Source organism: Solea senegalensis, linkage group LG1, assembly GCF_019176455.1.
Source record: "Solea senegalensis isolate Sse05_10M linkage group LG1, IFAPA_SoseM_1, whole genome shotgun sequence".
NCBI lineage: Eukaryota > Metazoa > Chordata > Actinopteri > Pleuronectiformes > Soleidae > Solea > Solea senegalensis.
In genome coordinates, this window is record NC_058021.1 from 9,540,167 (window position 1) to 9,557,526 (window position 17,360).

At 39.5% G+C, this 17,360-nt stretch overlaps 2 protein-coding genes across 3 annotated transcripts; both read right to left on the bottom strand.

Moving 5' to 3' along the window:
* Window position 1: 1 nt before the first annotated feature.
* On the bottom strand, window positions 2-7,146 carry LOC122770564 (ceramide synthase 2-like). 2 transcript variants are annotated; one of them, XM_044027496.1, is made up of 11 exons: window positions 7,013-7,146; window positions 6,011-6,178; window positions 5,267-5,384; window positions 4,408-4,526; window positions 4,139-4,196; window positions 3,977-4,027; window positions 2,695-2,787; window positions 2,472-2,600; window positions 1,711-1,820; window positions 1,453-1,606; window positions 2-1,361 (listed from the first exon to the last, which is right to left on the bottom strand). In XM_044027496.1, the coding sequence occupies exons 2-11, from the start codon at window positions 6,175-6,177 to the stop codon at window positions 1,149-1,151; spliced, it is 1,212 nt and encodes a 403-aa protein (XP_043883431.1). In that variant the 5' UTR covers window position 6,178; window positions 7,013-7,146; the 3' UTR covers window positions 2-1,148. The 2 variants fall into 2 exon arrangements, with proteins under 2 accessions (XP_043883431.1, XP_043883441.1); XM_044027506.1 differs by having other exon boundaries at window positions 6,011-6,181.
* Window positions 7,147-10,150: 3,004 nt separating this feature from the next.
* Window positions 10,151-15,694, bottom strand: LOC122770603 (cortexin-1). Its single transcript, XM_044027557.1, has 2 exons — window positions 15,612-15,694; window positions 10,151-12,245 (listed from the first exon to the last, which is right to left on the bottom strand). The coding sequence occupies exon 2, from the start codon at window positions 11,679-11,681 to the stop codon at window positions 11,406-11,408; it is 276 nt and encodes a 91-aa protein (XP_043883492.1). The 5' UTR covers window positions 11,682-12,245; window positions 15,612-15,694; the 3' UTR covers window positions 10,151-11,405.
* Window positions 15,695-17,360: the final 1,666 nt, after the last annotated feature.

Consider the following 17,360-nt stretch of genomic DNA (forward strand, 5'->3'; position numbering starts at 1 on the left):
ATAAAGAATAGAATAGAATAGCCTTTATTGTCATTGTACTGTGTAGGTACAACGAAATGTAGGGTGAACAACCCGCAGAACAACCCTGCACTATACAAGAAATTTACAAGAAAAACAAACGTCACAAAGGACCTCAATAAAGGATGGTATAAAAGCAATACAACAGAATAAAAAGTATTCTCTTAAAATGTCAACATTTCCCTCATTCAATAATATACATGCATGTAAAGGATTTGAGCCTTGTTGAAAACTGATCACGTGATTCGCTCCTTGTCCACTTATTTTGTCCCATTTACTCAAAACAACAAATGAAAATGGAACACGATATTTCCTCTATTTCATAATCTTTGCAATGAATGCCTGTTAACGCCTAACAAATGCAACTACTACTTGTGAAAATACAGTATATAAAGCTCTAAGATAGAACTGTGAAGCAAGTGCGACTGTAGGTGTGATCCTGGTATGAGCCACAAGGTGGCACTGTGGTGCAGCATATACGCAGAATCACTTTATGGTGACCCTTAACCTCTATGTATGAACTGAAGTAACATGAAAGCCTGTGTTTACAACTCAAACTATTTAAACTCAAACTTGTCAAGTAATTAAAATGTGAAATGTGTATTAAATAAAAAAAGAGACAGCATTAAAACATTTGAACTGCACATTTAGAGCACTTCAATTATTTGACTTTATATTGACATGTGATGCTGCCCCCGAGTTACTTCACGAAACAAAAATAAAAGTCACATACACTTGTGTTGATTTCAAATCACTATCGTTGTGAATTGGCGAGAGTGAAAAACATAAAGAATGAAAACGATTCTGCCGTGTCAGCTACAGTGAGCGTTGGTGTGTGTTGGCAGTGTTGCTACCACTGAACACAGACGTGTGCACAGTGGTGTCCCAGCAGCTGCTGCAGCCCATAACACTCAGCTCCCTAAATCATATCAACCTTCTGCTGAAGTCGGCACTTTCACCAGGATATAACAGTTCAACTCCGGCCCGTGTACTTATCTAACGATGCTCTTAAAAGTGAGAGTGAAACACAGTTGCTTGTCACCTCAGAGTCGTCATATACCACACGGTAACCAGGCGGTTGTTTTTACCTCGAAACAGCGACAACAGGTTGAAACGTCAAACCCAGGTCTCTACTGAGCTTTACGGATCCTGTCCACCGCAGACCCCCGGTGGTTGTTCAAGTTATTTAAGACACAACTGTTGGTCAGAATTGACAGCTTGGAGTTCAGAGTGTCTTTACTTCTCTCCCAGATACAATCCTCATCCTCCTCTTCTCCCTTATCCTCCTCCTCCTCGTCCTGTTCAGCTTCACTCTCTTCATCACTGCGTACATCCTTTTCCAGCTGAGGGCAGACGCAGGCGCACGGTTTAAACAAGTACGACAGAGCCGAGAGGCTTAAATTGACATTAGAGCTCAACCCCCTTAATTCTCACCTTGCCGACCAGGAACTTATTGACCATGCGTAAGATTAAGATAGCCCAGAAGATGTGAAGAGCCTGCAGCACCATCAGCAGGATGTTGAAAAAGTAGTAGCCGACAAAGGGCTCAAAGACCTCCATGGACAGTACCAGGGTGGTATGGATGATTCTGGGTGCAATCAGAAATACAGTATATATGGATTAACATGGTATTCAGCCAATATTACAGTCTTAAATCATAAAAAAAGAAACTATCCTAGGAGTAAAACCTACTTGCTGGGGAAAATCACCAGTCGAGTCACGAGGAAAACCACAGTAAATACTACAAAGAGTATGTCACACGTTTTCCTCCAGCCAGTGCCGTAGTTGAACATCTTGGCAGACTGCAAGAGATGAACAGTGATCACAGTGAGTCTGTGTGCAGCCTGCTCTCACAGAGAAACAATGCGGTTACATGTGCACATTCTGTTTTTCAGTGTTTACTTTCTGCTTTTTACTTGTGTCACATTTCTTATTTGAGGCAAAATTCACACCAGAAGGTGGAGGAGACCACGGTGGCGTCCTGTGAGAGAGTGAGTGAGTGAGTGAGAGCGCCAAGCAGCTTTCTACAGTTCCTGACCAATTTAGGAACAATGGTGAGTGTATTATTACACTGTGACATGAGGAGTTTATATTGATTTTGTTGGTAGTATGAGCGATAGTGTGGTTTCCTTTTATTTTAGGTTGGGAATGAGTTACAAAGATATTTGTACAATAGATGTGAATATATCATAACTATATGTATAATAACAATGTGTTATTTCCTTTTACACTCATACAGCATACTACTGTATACTTATTCAATATTTAATGCAGCGTCATGATGTTTGTGGCATAAAAAAGCTAATATCATGTGCTTTCAGGCATCAGGTCTCAGTCAAAGGATCTGCCTGCTGATAATGACTTCCCTTGGTAAGAAAGACCCCAAGTGTAATTTAAATCTGAGTACAGTTGATTCCAGTGACACGTTTCGCTGAGGTAGTTTTGCAAGTTACCTCCAGCAGGATGTCAGAGGAGTCGTGCAGCAGCATGACCAGGGTGCCGATGCGTATGTAGTTGGCACAGTAGGAGAAACTCAGAAGGAAGATTGTGGCTAAGTGGTGGATGACCTGCTCTTTAAAATCCTGCAAATCAAAGAAATATCGACATGTTAAAAAGAAGGGATGTTAGAACAAGCTCTGCATGCGGTAGACAGATAAATGAATGAATGAATCTCACCTTCCTCTTGACATCAACAGAGATCCGCAGCAGCAGAGAGACATAAAAGCTCAGCTCCAGCATGTAGTACCAGTAGTGAGCTCTCTCCATGGGCTGTGGAGGACCATTATTTCAAAGTCAACAGAAAGTGTGTCAAGAAAAACGTGAACACTTACTTGTGGCCCACAAATGGAACCGGTGGAGAAGCACTTTTACTAAATGACGCTCACAGAACTGATTAGCAATGACAGTTTGTTCTGCAGCTAAACATGAATTCTGTTAAGAGTGAAATATGTCTCATCAAATTGTTGCTAAAAAAACACTTCACTTTCGCCAGTGTTTCTGGTCTCTTATCCATACACATTTTCAGTGGCCTAACAGAGAAGGTATGTCCTGGGGTTGTGGGTACAAGTCCTGTCTGTTTAGTGTTTAATGGGCTTTATTTGCTCTTTCAGTTGGCAAACACCAGCCTCACAAAATGACAGGAAATGTGTGTAAAAATGCATTTCATGAATATACTCATGTCTTCATGAGCTCTGTGTCCTTACTGTGCTTTTTATGTAGTAGCATTTCACAATGTATATAAACGTTCTGCGCTCAAATGAGCTTAAGTTCACAAGAGAAGCCCATTTACACACGTTATATTCTGTTTCAGCATGAACGACAGTGACAGATACACTATATAACCATTTTCTCCTAATGCTGACTTATAAGAAAAGGTTGATTAATAAATCTGATTCATTCTTTCATTAACACTGCATTCATGCTCAGTTATGAAGAAGTTGATTCACTGAATCGGCCACACAGTGGTGCAAGTGTCTAGCACTGTTGCCTCACAGCAGGGAGGTTGCTGGTTGACAGTCTGGGTCTTTTGCATGTTCTCCCTGTGTGTGCGTGGGTTCCGACAGGTTCTCTAGTTTCCCCCCACAGGTCCCAAAACTCGAAAATGACCATAGTGTGAGAGTGAATTGTGTGATTGAATGGTGTGGTTGTTTGTCCATTTGTCTTGTGATGGACCGGTGACCTTTCACCCTACATCGGCTGGGATTGGCACCAACACCAACACACCCCCGCAACATGAGGAAACTGATAAGTTCACCATATTGTGCTTACATTTCCTCTTTGAGTGAAATGTGATCTGTTTCCTTCAGACCTCAAGTTTCATTCACACTATACAAACACAGAATCAATAACTTCTATATAATATGTAAAGCTTTCCTCTTTGTTGTGTGTGCACGCGTGTCAATATAACCCTACAGACTATTTAACAGGGCAACCTGTGTGACAGGATCTGTGTTTTCACCTGTACTGGATACTTGCTCCAACAGTCCCTGTTATTCCAGAACCAGGGTCTCTGAGAGGAGCAGAAAAAGTTATTCATTTATACACTAATTATACATTTTAGCCGAAACAGAAGTGTAGAAGCAGGATCTACAGAAAAACAATGTTTTCATAACTCACTCACATCAATCAAGCAGGCTAATCCACCCACAAAGGCTACCAGATAGAAAGAAAACCTCCAGCTGCAAAAAAAACACATTATCTCACAATTACTGGAATACTGGAATAAAAACTCTTTTGGAGTTTGGAGAGGGGTTTCTTTTTTTTCCATTAGTCACAAGAGTTTTGTTTTTTACTGGGCCTTTGCAGAGTGTGGTGAAGTAAGTGCTCTTAAGGGAAATCATCTGTAAACTGAACGGTGAATGTGTTTGTGGAGGAAAAAAAAGCACTTACGCTGCTTCACCAAACTTCTTGGTTTGACAGGGCCTGTCCTGGTTCCTGCGATGGCGGAACCACTTCTCGATCTGTCGCTGCGTTTTACCGCATGCCTTCATCAGACTCACAATCTCACTCTGAAACAACACGGAGAAGACACTGATTCTCTGTATCACAGTTCCACTGATATGGAATTCCCGGCAAAGTATTGCCCTTGTTTCTGATCCATTATTAAATACATTCATACGGATGCACAAGTGTGTAGGTAGCATTTTACAGTTGAAACTGGTCCAGGTCAGTCTTCCAAAGAGTCAGAAGAAAATTCTGGGGGTGTAAGAGACGATAAATGGAGTGCCTTTACACAATTTTGTATGTAACTTTGTCGATGTGTACATATATATATATATTTTAATTTAACCACCTGTTTACACTTGGGTTCTGTTGAGGCAACCCTGTTGCTGCCTCTTTAGTAATGGCTCAGATAACAGAGGCTGTTGTGATACTCTGTAAATGTCCCCAGAGACAGAACACAACTATGCTGCTCCACAATAATTGCACACAAAAAGTGATTAAAACTTCACAATTTGATCACTTCAGGGGATTGAGAATCGATTTTAATTCTCAATCACTGACCAAGTGAAAGTGTTCTTAAGAGTTTTTTGGTTATTTTTCTTAATATCGTGCCTTCTTTTATTCTCTGATTATGGTATTTCATCTCTTATACAGTTTATAAAGAAGTGATTTTGTACATTAAATTACATATAGATTAACTGTCTGAGAAACAGTCAAAAAGCAATTTTCCACAGCTGTAGACTAATAATTATCATGGTAAACAAAGCACAGGTGAATGTATGATGAGGTGTTGTTTCAGGCTAACCTGTGTTGGCTGCCTGCTCCTCCTCATGTAAAATGACTCTAGCTTCGGGGAGGGAGCCGCAGTCACCTGTAATCTATTCTTCACCCCCAAACATATGCCAATGGGTGGGGCAAAAAACCTAGGGGCAAAAAGAACAAAGGACAGCTTAAAGAGCCGACGATATAACAGTGGGGACTGTCGTGTTGCAGATACTTACTGTAAACAAACCATTTAATAACAGCAGCATTCAACATATTGAATTTGTCTTTCTCCTCTTTTCTCTGTTCTATTTCAGTCAAGTAGACTTTAATCTTACTTCAAGCCACATGTGCAAAAACACACCACACAACCAGAAAATGGACCGTAGCTATAATCTAAAATAGCCAATTAAAATGTGGATTTTTGCTGTCACCACTCCTTCGTTTTCTCCCTTGCTTCTCTTTCTCTGCACCAGCCTCTCTCCTTTTACTCCCCAAAGACATTTTTCCTGATGACAACTAAGCCCGCTCTGCTAAAACACCTGTTCATTGCCCCACGGCTCATTCTCTCTTGCAAACACAACATCCTCCATAGATACTGGACGGTTGGTCATGATCAGGAAATGCTGCATAATATTTGTTTATTTAAAGACGTATGTAACTGTTTTTGTGGAGGCAGGACAAAGTGCTTCATTGTTTAAAGCCACACATTAGTTTGCAGAGAGACAACATCATCCCATACTCGTCGCCCTCGTCCTCGCTGAACAAAGAGATCACAGAGGTGTACCTCTCGAATACGTAGCGTAGGCCAACAAAGCACAGAGCAAGGGGCAAAGTTATGAGGAGGTCCAGGGGTCGCGGTCGGTCAGAGTCCTCCAGCTGCTCCATGTCTTTCCACGTCACACCTGGAGGGAGCCAGTACTCCTGCCTCCATATGTCAGGCAGCAAATCCATTCTGCTGGGATGGAGGGGCGTGGTGAGTTCTGAGGAAGAGAGGAAGAGAGAACACACACACACACACACAAAGAAGATTTACTCCAGGTAAACACACTGTGACGCGGATGAGGAGGACACAGTCCCTGAAGTGTGTGTGTGGCATAAACATAAGAGACACCTATGCTCATAAACATGTTACACCAGCACCTTGTCTTTATCTAATCTGTTCCACAAACCTTTAATACCCTGATTTTAATGTTACAGGAAAGACATAAATAGTATTTTATATAGTATAGTATAGTATATAGTAGTAGTCATTGAACAACAATATACTAGTGTTAGTGTTAGACAAACAATACATATTGTTGGACAATTTTAACCGAACACTTTGATGCACAGTACATTACATTACATGTATTACACATGTGACATGTAACTGGTTTTTGAAAATGATTTTTTATTTTGATTAAGTGATTGTTTTAGCATTAAGGAGTTTTATAAGGACTTTTAACCCACAATTTATTCAACTTTCAGTAAGGAGCCAAAATGTCCTTAATGATGACACTTAACATTATAACAACACATTTGAACAACTTTATTGACTAGGACAACCTTTTTTATGTCGTCGTACACTACCAGACATGTATTCCCTTAAATAACAGTGAACCTTACTGCTAAAACCAGGACACAAAGCATAAACTTCACAGAACATAATATACAAACAGAAACATACAAGTGTATAGAGCAATTTTATATATAACTAGACAGTGTAGTTACAGGTGAGTGCTGTTTATATACTTAATTCGCGTTCACAGATACTAAGTTAAACTGCTGAAGTAAAGCATTAACTCACCTGTGAGGAGCTTATACGGAAGCAATAATAAAATTCGCCTTAAAGTGTGAATGTATTTGTTTCAGTATTGTTTGGTGGAGGATGATTATTCTGTGTCTATTCCACTGAGTTCTCACGACGACACAGAGAAGTGACCAGGGTTCACACCAAACTGTCAAGTTAGACGTGATAACAGGAAGCTGAGGGTGCAGCGTTTCAAAGTAATAGTGTCCATGTAAATGGAAATATACGATTGGTGCTAGGAGTACATTCATTAAATAACTGGCGATAAAAACGACTTTGTTTAAGTCAAATTTAACCTTCGCCAGGTACAGGGAGCTCCACTGGAAACTTGTTTTGTACCTTAATTCTGTTTATTTCCGGTTCGCAATGATGTAGCTTGACGTCTTAACGGCTAATGAAAAACCAAGGGCGTCTCCTGTTCTGAGCCACTGATTATGAGCCATTAAAGCAGCAACAAAGAACACCAGGGGGCCATTCTTCTACTTTACTCATAACAAATAAGTGTTGTGGTTTATATGTAAATTAATCTCACGTTAGCCCTGTAATCTAGTCATGTCATGATTATACTGACCAAAATAAGTGTGCTTAACGATATTATTGCAATGACTGAAATGGGCTTTAATATCTATATTTCTTTTAGATGCTTAAACAAGTGCAGACATCACAGATAGGAAACATATTTTATAGTGGAAAAATAATTTAATACGATCATAGATGATGAATGAGCAAATAATAAGTCATGATAAGGAAAGCTGCTCCCCCATCAGCCCCCTAAGAAATAAAATCTCAAGCACTGTATGCCGGTGAGTTAGACAGAATTTCCAAGTCTATCACGTGAAATATTTTAGTTTTTCTTCATTCACGAATAACAATATAAAAGAAATCCATTGTAAGCACTTTTAATCCAAATAAATGATAATATCGTATATTGTCTCATCACTAGAAGAGACATTTAAGTGGTTAAAATCTGTTTTCAGTGAGAACGACCATCCTTGTGTAGCAGATGGCAAAGTCACCACTAACCGTGTCTATGCCTCATAAAAACAATTGTTAAAAAAAAAATGAAATTTATGAACCCTGTGTTACTGTTCCATTGTATGTAGCTGCAAACTGGTATGACCACATTTAAAGCTTTTAATGCTCTTTCTCTCAAGTCTAAGAGTTGAGTCAAATGTCCTATATGCTGCCATAATTGATGACTTAAATGTTTGATAGCAAGTACCTCATATATCGTCACACTTCCACAGTCTTAAACTCTTTAAATTGTGACTACAAATAAAATGGAACATGCCTCTAAGAAAGTCCTACAAATATCTGTGCAGGAAAAACCAGCTTGGACCAGTGTAATGATTGCAAGATAAATGATTACAAGACAATGACTGCAAGATAAATGCACTTCCGTGTCTTCACAGCTATGCAGACTATTTAACTCACAGACTTGACCCTGAACAAATATGTGTACTGACATCAAAAACCTGCGTGCTGTGACTGCTGCAGCACACGCTGATGTCAAAGACAGATGTCACACACACACACACACACACACCTAAACACACACAGAGGTTAATACTCTACCTCCATTCATGCCATCACAGCTACACATAATAGTGTGGGGTTTTTCATTAGCTTAAGTTTTGACTTTTTGTTTTTAAAAATTAGTTTGTTTTACTTAGTGTTTAGAGCGGGTTTGCTAGTTTTTATTTTTGTTAGTTTGTTAGGTTAGTTTTAGTTTCATTTTTATTAGTTTTAGTGTGGCCAAACGGTCATAAAAAGTTTTGTGTGTCATAAAAAACCCAACAAAAGATGCCATAGTTCTTATTTTTGTGTTGTTTTTTTTTCAATTTTAGTTTTTCGTAATTTCGTTAGTTTTCGTTAAACTATAATAACTTTGTTCCTCATCCTCCTTGTCATGTGGGCACACTGATGTTGGAGCCACTCATTGCTGTGTTGTGGCTCATACATAGTGTGTGTGTTATTTTAGTATTGTGATGATAATTGTGTCCTTCATGTGGTCTGGTGCTCCACAAAGTGAAAGAGGATTTGTGTATGTTCCATTGTTTGCTTGTGCCGTGGTGTAGGTTCAGCTCGAGCTTGGCTTGTGTGTGTGTGTGTGTGTGTGTGTGTGGCACGTGTGGTTGAGGATTGTTCAAACATTTTGCATATTCATGAAGGTATTTGGATACTGCATGCACCTGTCTGTGGTCTGTATGTCCACGGACAGACACAGGCAGCACCTTTCTGTAAGAGCTGATGTAAAATATAATATCAGCAGAGCCTGAATCTATATATATATATATTACAGGAATGTTCTCCTTATGACAGTGGTTTATAACAAGGTTGTTTTTTTGTTTTTTACAGTGTTAGAGCCTAAGAAACTGGGAAAAAAGACTGTTTTATTTTGTAATTCAAACTCAATTTTCATTTCCTCAACACAGAGGACTGAATGAGTTTGTCTTATCACTTTTTTCATTTGCAGGTACAGTAGGTGAGCATGTGGCCAACACATGTAGTTCTCCAAGTGTCCAGAAGAGGTCACCTCTGACCGCATGGCTGATTTTCTATCTTGATTATTGTCATTCATTGGGAATAAAGAGAAACTCACCAGGAAGGAGGAAGCTGATTATTAACATAATTTAACTTGGGGGGAAAATCTTGTTTTGTACTTTTGTAAATGTAGTCTTCTTATTGTGATCATTGATGTGAAAAAAAATTCTGTCACCCCTTAAAATGGCCTTTTCTGGGTTAAGACCTGGTTTTAGGATTAGAATTGGGTTTAGGTTAGGGTTAGACACTTGATGGTTAAGGTTAGGGTAAGTGGCTAAGGAATATACATTATGTCTATGAGTGTCCTCACTGTGAATGCTGTGTGTGTGGTGGGGGTGGTTGATCTCGTGAATTAACTGGCTGTCTCTCTTTACGAGCCTCCGATTGATCATTCGACCGATTTCATTTGCTCTAAATCTTCCCCATATTGATCTGAGGGGCAGCAGTGATTTTAGTGTATATGCTCAATAAAAAGTTTTCATGTGTGCACCGCACATACGCATACACATATATATGTATGTATATATATATATGACTTGAAGGTGCCGTGTGAAAAAAATTACATAAAACTACATAAAAGCATGACCAGACAAAAGCTTTTTATTTCATTAAAAACTGAACATCATTTTAAAGAAGAAACATTAATCATTTACAGGCAGGAGTCTACATTCAGGAACAGTATTGTCCGGTCATCACAGAGGAAACAAACAACATTTCATCACATCACATCAGTAAAATATCCATACTGTACTTTAAAGCCACATTTTACAGGGCCTCATCCTACGGTGAACTTACAAAATAAACGACATTCAAACACATCATTGGTATGAAATAGATCGTAACTCTTATTGCTACAGGCACTGTTTGACTGGTGCAGATTTGGCTGGTGCACTGGTCAGGACTTAAAGACAGAAAAGGTTAGGAGAAGGAAACTGGTTTACATGCATTTCATAATCATAAGATTATATGAAAAATATTCATCCAGTCTCCACACTAAGCGTTAAAAGCCTCTTAAAGGGATGCGAAAATGAAAAAGCAAAGCCCGAAATAAAATGTGCTGTTTCCACTGTTAGGAGTTTTAAACTTTTAGTGAACTAGCTCAAAATGTAGGACATAAATACTGCTAGACAAGTGATTATTTAGCAAATTATAGAGGCTTTGGTTCATTTTACCTGAGGATCATCTTAGAGGTGGTTCTACAGCCACACAAAAAATAGCATGAGCCACAATAAAGTCAACAAAAATAAGGTTTACAGTTTAAAAAAAGAAATATTATTACATCTAATAATGTTTTGCCTGAGGTTTAACTTCCCCAGAGAGAAACATTTAACATCTCAGCAATATATCAGGATATAATGTTTACAGTCTTGGCTTTAATAAATGACTTCCATGTCTGCCCTAAACTCATTTCATTTCTCTTTATTCAATCAAGACTTCTGCTGCTGCAGCTCTGCCCTCTACTTATAATCCAGTCCTGGGACTTGTAAAAACATTATAGAAATACAAAATGACATGATAAACAGGAGTCACATTATAATGTATAATGTAAACAGACTGTCGTCTTCCTGCAGTTTGTTACTGTGAAAGCTGCAGTCTAACAATGTAACTCACTCTATACGCCTCTGATTATACATTCATTGTTGTAAATGGAACTGGAAGCAATACTTGTGTTGTGTCTTTCCTTCCCCATGAATTTCCTCAAGATTTGATACTGTGCTCTCGTAGAAGACGACCGTTTCCATGACGCCTAACAAACATAACAAATATACATTTTGGCTTCTTTGATCTTTCGCTATGAAACACCATCACACAAACAAAACTAAATTCCTCATCACCCTCATCGTCTTCACACCACTGCATAATCAAACTGTCCTCTGTCCAGTCCCTCCTTATGGTCTGTCCAAGAGGAAGCCGGCATGCTGCTGTAAGGGTCTAACAAGATACGAACGCAGCGTACGACAAGAAAGAGCAGCAGAAGCACAAGGAGGCCCACAAAACACAGGGCCGTTCCCTGCTCTGGGTGCTCCACCGTGGGCTGCAGCACTGTCGGGCCCCTGGGAAACCCAGGCGGAGCAGGAGAGGAGAGCTCATAGTCCACAACCCAGTAGTTAGCGTCACTCATTTTAGAGAATATAGAGTGTTTACAGTGATTGGCATAACTCTGCAGGGTCAGCTTTTGTGAAGCTTTTCAAGCCTTGATGCACGGAAACTATTCCAGCGGAAACAACCCGGGGGGGTTAGGGTTAAACCCTTCTGGTGCACAAAAGCATGTACAGTGAGGTTTAAAGATGCCTGGCCTGTATTCATGAGTCCGCTCTCACCCTCCCTCCCTCTCTTTTTTCCGCTAACTTTTACACATAAACTTCCAAGAAAAGCCAATGTCACCAATCCAACTTAAAATCAACGGCACAGTCCTCTGTCAATATTTAAAGTGTCATCCAATCGCAGCCTAGATGGGGCTTTACTGTGATTATAAATTGAGGTATAAATCACAGTTGAGTAGCTCCATAGCTCAATCAGAGTGCTCGCTGTGTGTGCCTCAGAGGACTGTTTGTTCACACATCACCAAGATGGTTTGGCTCATGTCGCCCAGAGTTGATTTAGTGAAAAAAAAAAAAAACTTAATGTCTTTATCCTAAAGACACCGGGAGAGTCTTTGTCTGCAGGAATATCTCACTGGAGGAACCTAAGAAAAAGAGAAAGGAGAAAAAGAGAGAAAGCAACGATGAGTGACGGAGTTTCCACTCTGCAGAGGTGCTGAATGGAGGAAAAACTGATTGAGTCAGGGGGTTAAGAGCGGGACAGGGTCACTGCAACATGTCATGGATTATAAATTTTGACTGTTCAAGGGCCTCAAATGAGGTGTTTCTACAGGGTCTCCACGTGCAGGATACGCCCGAGCAGACACACACTACACGTGAAAAACCGGCTTTGATTATGTTGGTTTCAATCTATTATTTTCCTTATTAGCATTTTATATTTTCATGCATGTCTTACACCAGTAAATACAGATTTACACACTTTTTCATGTTCCAACCGTCTTACTTTGCTAGTGCAATGTTGCTGGCTACATGAGGTCTAAATACCGCTATACTGAGAAACACCGAGAATATAACAGACATTTGTTTGTGTTTAAAAGTTACAAACAACTTTATTTCAATTAATAATTTAATTTGGTTGAATTCAAACAAGTAAAAACATTCTTTAAGTGTTAAATATGGTGTGGTTTCAAACTGTTATTGCACAGCCTTTTCAAAATTTCTGATCTTCTCTGAGACGAGGCAGGAGCAGCCCACTCTCTTCATCTCAGGTGCAGCACAGTAGAAGATAAATAAATCAGTCACTGATGATGGAGGAGGAAGAATGTGGAGGGAACCCTCAGAGAGAGACGCTGCTGCATTCATGCACAGAAACACTCTCTGTAGCCTCTTTAATGGGCCGTGGAGGGGAGAGACATTTCCTGCGGTAGGTGCACTCCCAAGTCAGCAGATTCTATTCCAGGATGTCTCGTCTCGCTCACAGTCACCAACGTCTCTGCCTGCAAAAACACGTTGATAGCTCCACTGCTCTCCAGATGATGGGACTACAGGGCCAAGTGAAGCTTTAATAGGGGGCTTAAAGACCTAATGAAAGAAACTGCCTTCCTCAGTATCAATTATCAAATGGCCTGTGGTTACATCAGGCCGGACAGATCAGGCGGCTGCATGTGTAGAGCAGAGGGAAAGCTTAATAAATGAGACAAACTCTTAGTCAATAGAGAGCTGTGAAGTAGGCATGAAGTTTATGCAACAGAATAAAACACAGAAACATAAGTTAGTGTAAAAGTGTAAACCATTTACAATCACATACCAAAACAAAACTGTTTATTAGCCAAAGTTTTTTGTTCCTTACAACTAAAAATATGACACTGATTGTGCTACATCACTCACTCATTGTCTACCACTTTATCCTCCACACGGAGGATATTGCTGGGGGCCGGAGCCAGGTGCACCGTGGACACTTCACAAAACAACCATTCCCACTCACATTCACACCTATAATGTCAATGTTTTTGTACAGTTGGAGGAAGCGAACACGAGGAGAACTTGCAAACTCCACAATGCTAGAGACTGACCCGCCGTGTGACCCTGTGCTCCATCATGCATTTTGTATTCCTACACCGTTTGTAAGTCAAGGGAGGCCCCACGTGTCACAACTGTAAAGTTACTGTGTGTTTTCAATGAAAGTCCAAAGTCCAATCATTTTAGACCTTTAAAACTATGAAGCTGTGAACACATTTGTGCCAAATACATAATTCTCCAACTTTGTAACAAATATTATTCTCCCATAAAGAAGAAATAAAAAAGCCCACAACATGACTCAGCTAAAATATATTTTTTACAGTCTGTGCATAGTAAAGAATGCAATATATAGTATTGTAATGATGATACATTTTAATCTGTCCAATATCTGATCCAGTGACTTTGACCGATGACGATATCTGTTTCAGCTCATCCCTAACAAAAAACAAAAAAAAAAACGTTTTATTATGTTTACAGATAAACCCCAGGTGGTGCTCAGACACCTTTCTTTCTATAATATCTGTAATAATGCTCCAAAATTCAATTTAATTCAAAGTTCAAGCATCTGCACAAGTGCACATTTATTGAAATAGATAAATATCTTGCCACTGCCATTTTTTAAAATTAATAAGTACGAGGGGGTGCCCTTTTTTATTTGAGCCTCTGGCCCTTGAAATGTTTGTGCACACCACTGATTACTGACCAAGTGACGCCCTTCTTCATACTGGACAGACGTGGGCCTGAAACGTCACCCGCTCAATGATAAAGAGCTTTTTTCGGGGATGAACAGATACTGTGTGTTTTCAGATTGTTAAAATCCCCCAAGGTCATGAGGACGTTCAGAGCAAAGCACTGAGGTACGTTAAATTTAGGAGGCAACTAGATCCTTAGATAGAGCTGCTGTGGATCCGAAGCAGCAGATTAATCAGTTTACCACATGTGATTCAAACTGAAGAAGCTTAACTGTACTGGAGGTTTGACTGTAAATATAAACGGAGAATCACTTTTCAATTTTAAAACAGCAAAACAGATTTACAGAGGAAAGTGTGGATGAAAACAGACGACAGAGTGTACACAGAGACATATGGTGTTCTTGGTGAGTGTAATATTATTCATTATGTTATTATTCATATTAATAAGGGTAAACATGTGACATGCGATGATTGGTATGTAAACAAAACAGTAAACAAAAACATAGAGAAAGTCTTTATAACAGAAATGAGTGAAAATAGAGATTCAAAGAGATTCAAAGACAGACACTTGTAAATATAATATATTGTAAAAGCTGGTAGTAAATCTGTCCTGTGTCATGAAGTAAACAGTTTAATGTGCAGTGGCCAATTCTTTAAACTAGCAAAGTCAAACGAAACTTAATCTTAAAAGAAGACTAATGTAACTATGTAACTATGTAACTATGTAACCTTCAGGCAAAAGAAACATAATGCACAGCAGGTTATTGCTGTTTTGTGTGGTTTTATTTTCCAGAAAGTAGGCACAAAAAAAACTCACCCGTGTCCATTCTGGGCCCTTATGTGTCCATGCTATGGACTAACCAAAACATGTTAAATAATAAAAACTCTCCTAACTGAGTTACATAGAAACGAAAATATGGGTAATGAAAAATGGAATTATAAAATAATCTACAAAAATCAAACAACATTCATTAAAAATAAAAATAAATAACAAAACTAATAAAACGCACGTCATGTTTAGAGAGTGAAACAATGAAGTACACATATTATATTATGGCTTGTATAATGTCCAGGTTTTTTTTAAATTCTAAATGATATATTTTCCTTTTTGAAACAGTGTTGACAGTGTATTTTGCTTTTGGACAGATCATGAACACAACAGCACAAAGTTACACACAGCAACTGGAGAACTTGTGAATGCGCCACACAACTGCACACATAAAGGGACTCATCATCATCATCATCATCACATCAGTCCAATGATGAACACAGAGCAAGATCAGATCTGAGAGAACTTACCTCGGAGGCAGGAGTCACAGGTGACATGAGGAATGAAGATGATGGTAATGATGGTCTGGCAGCAGCTGCAGGTGTTCAGCACCATGGACAGCTCCTCTGCCTCAGCAGCATCAGCAGCTCTTCTCCTCTGCTCCACTCTGACAGGAGCTTTAAACTCGGCTGGTTTTCAAGGATCCGCCCCACTCGTCACTCCTCCCTCCTTCCCTCCCTCCCTGTCTGTCTGTCTGTCTGCTCTCACGACGGGCCCTGCGTGGACTGCACATACAGTATAATCTTTTTGTTTAGATGATTGAAGCGCTGAGAGCAGTGTGAGGCATTTACATGATGTGAGAGGAAGGACACCAGAAGGCTTGCAGCCAAGATGGTGCAAATTGTTCCATCGAAGACCCACATTGTTACTGCAACAAATATGTTTTTACAACAATAAGAAAAATGAATGATCTGCCCCGTGAAGTGCAACGTTTTGGCCAAGTTTTATATTGCATATTCTCCCTGTGTGTGTGAATGTGCGTGTGTAGGTTTGCTCCAGGTATTCCAGCTTCCTCCAACTATACAAAGATGGAGTTATGATATTAATCGGACATTTTAAATTGACCACAAGTGAGGGTCAATGGCTGTTTGTTGTTCACTATCTTATTAAAAACATATTTGAAAAGCCATTTTTACTCTTTGGCTTTCAACCCAGTGTAAGATATTCATTTTACCTGTTTTAATCATTTTACTTTTCTAGAATATTTTATTGCTTTATTGTTTTACTGGACGACATACTATACTATGATGTTTTTGAGTGATTTTGGACGACATACTGTACTATGACTTTTTTGAGTGATTTTGGACGACATACTATACTATGACATTTTGAGTGATTTTGACATACTATACAATGACTTTTTGGTGATTTCTGGACATACTATACTATGACTTTTTTGAGTGATTTTGGGACATACTATTCTATGACTTTTTTGAGTGATTTTAGACGACATACTATACTATGACTTTTTTGTGTGATTTTGGACGACATACTACACTATGACTTTTCGTCTCATTTTGGATGACATACTATACTATGACTTTTTTGACTGATTTTTGACGACATACTAACCGATGACTTTTTTGACTCATTTTGGACGACATACTATACTATGACTTTTTTGAGTGATTTTGGACGACATACTATACTATGACTTTTTTGAATGATTTTGGATGACATACTATACTATGACTGGGCCACATGGTGGTGTAGTGGTTAGCACTCTCGCCTTGCAGCGAGAAGACCCGGGTTCGAGCCCCGGTTGGAACAAGGGCCTTTCTGCATGGAGTTTGCATGTTTTCCCCGTGTGTGCGTGGGTTCTCTCCGGGTTCTCCGGCTTCCTCCCACAGTCCAAAAACATGCAATGTGGGGATTAGGTGAATTGGACACTCTAAATTGACCGTAGGAGTGAGTGTGAGAGTGAATGGTTGTTTGTCTCTAGTTGTGTGTGGCCCTGCGATGGACTGGCGAACTGTCCAGGGTGTACCCCGCCTATCGCCCGATGAAGCTGAGATTGGCACAGCACCCCCCGCGACCCTCTGGTGGAGGATAAAGCGGTTAGATGATGACTGACTGACTATACTATGACTTTTTTGAGTGATTTTGGACAACATACAATACTTTTACTTTGAGTGATTTTGGACAACATACAATACTATGACTTTTTTGTCTCCTTTTAGACGACATACTATATACTTTGACTTTTTGAGTGATTTTGG

Bases quoted from the DNA above. Each gene is read 5' to 3' on its own strand.
- LOC122770564 (XM_044027496.1), bottom strand. From the start codon at position 6,177: ATGGATTTGCTGCCTGACATATGGAGGCAGGAGTACTGGCTCCCTCCA. The intron at 4,527-5,266 runs GTTAGCCTGAAA...GTGTTGTTTCAG, and splicing joins GGAGCAGGCAGCCAACACAG to AGTGAGATTGTGAGTCTGAT. The intron at 1,607-1,710 runs GTAGGTTTTACT...GATTGCACCCAG, and splicing joins CTGGTGATTTTCCCCAGCAA to AATCATCCATACCACCCTGG.
- LOC122770603 (XM_044027557.1), bottom strand. From the start codon at position 11,681: ATGAGTGACGCTAACTACTGGGTTGTGGACTATGAGCTCTCCTCTCCT.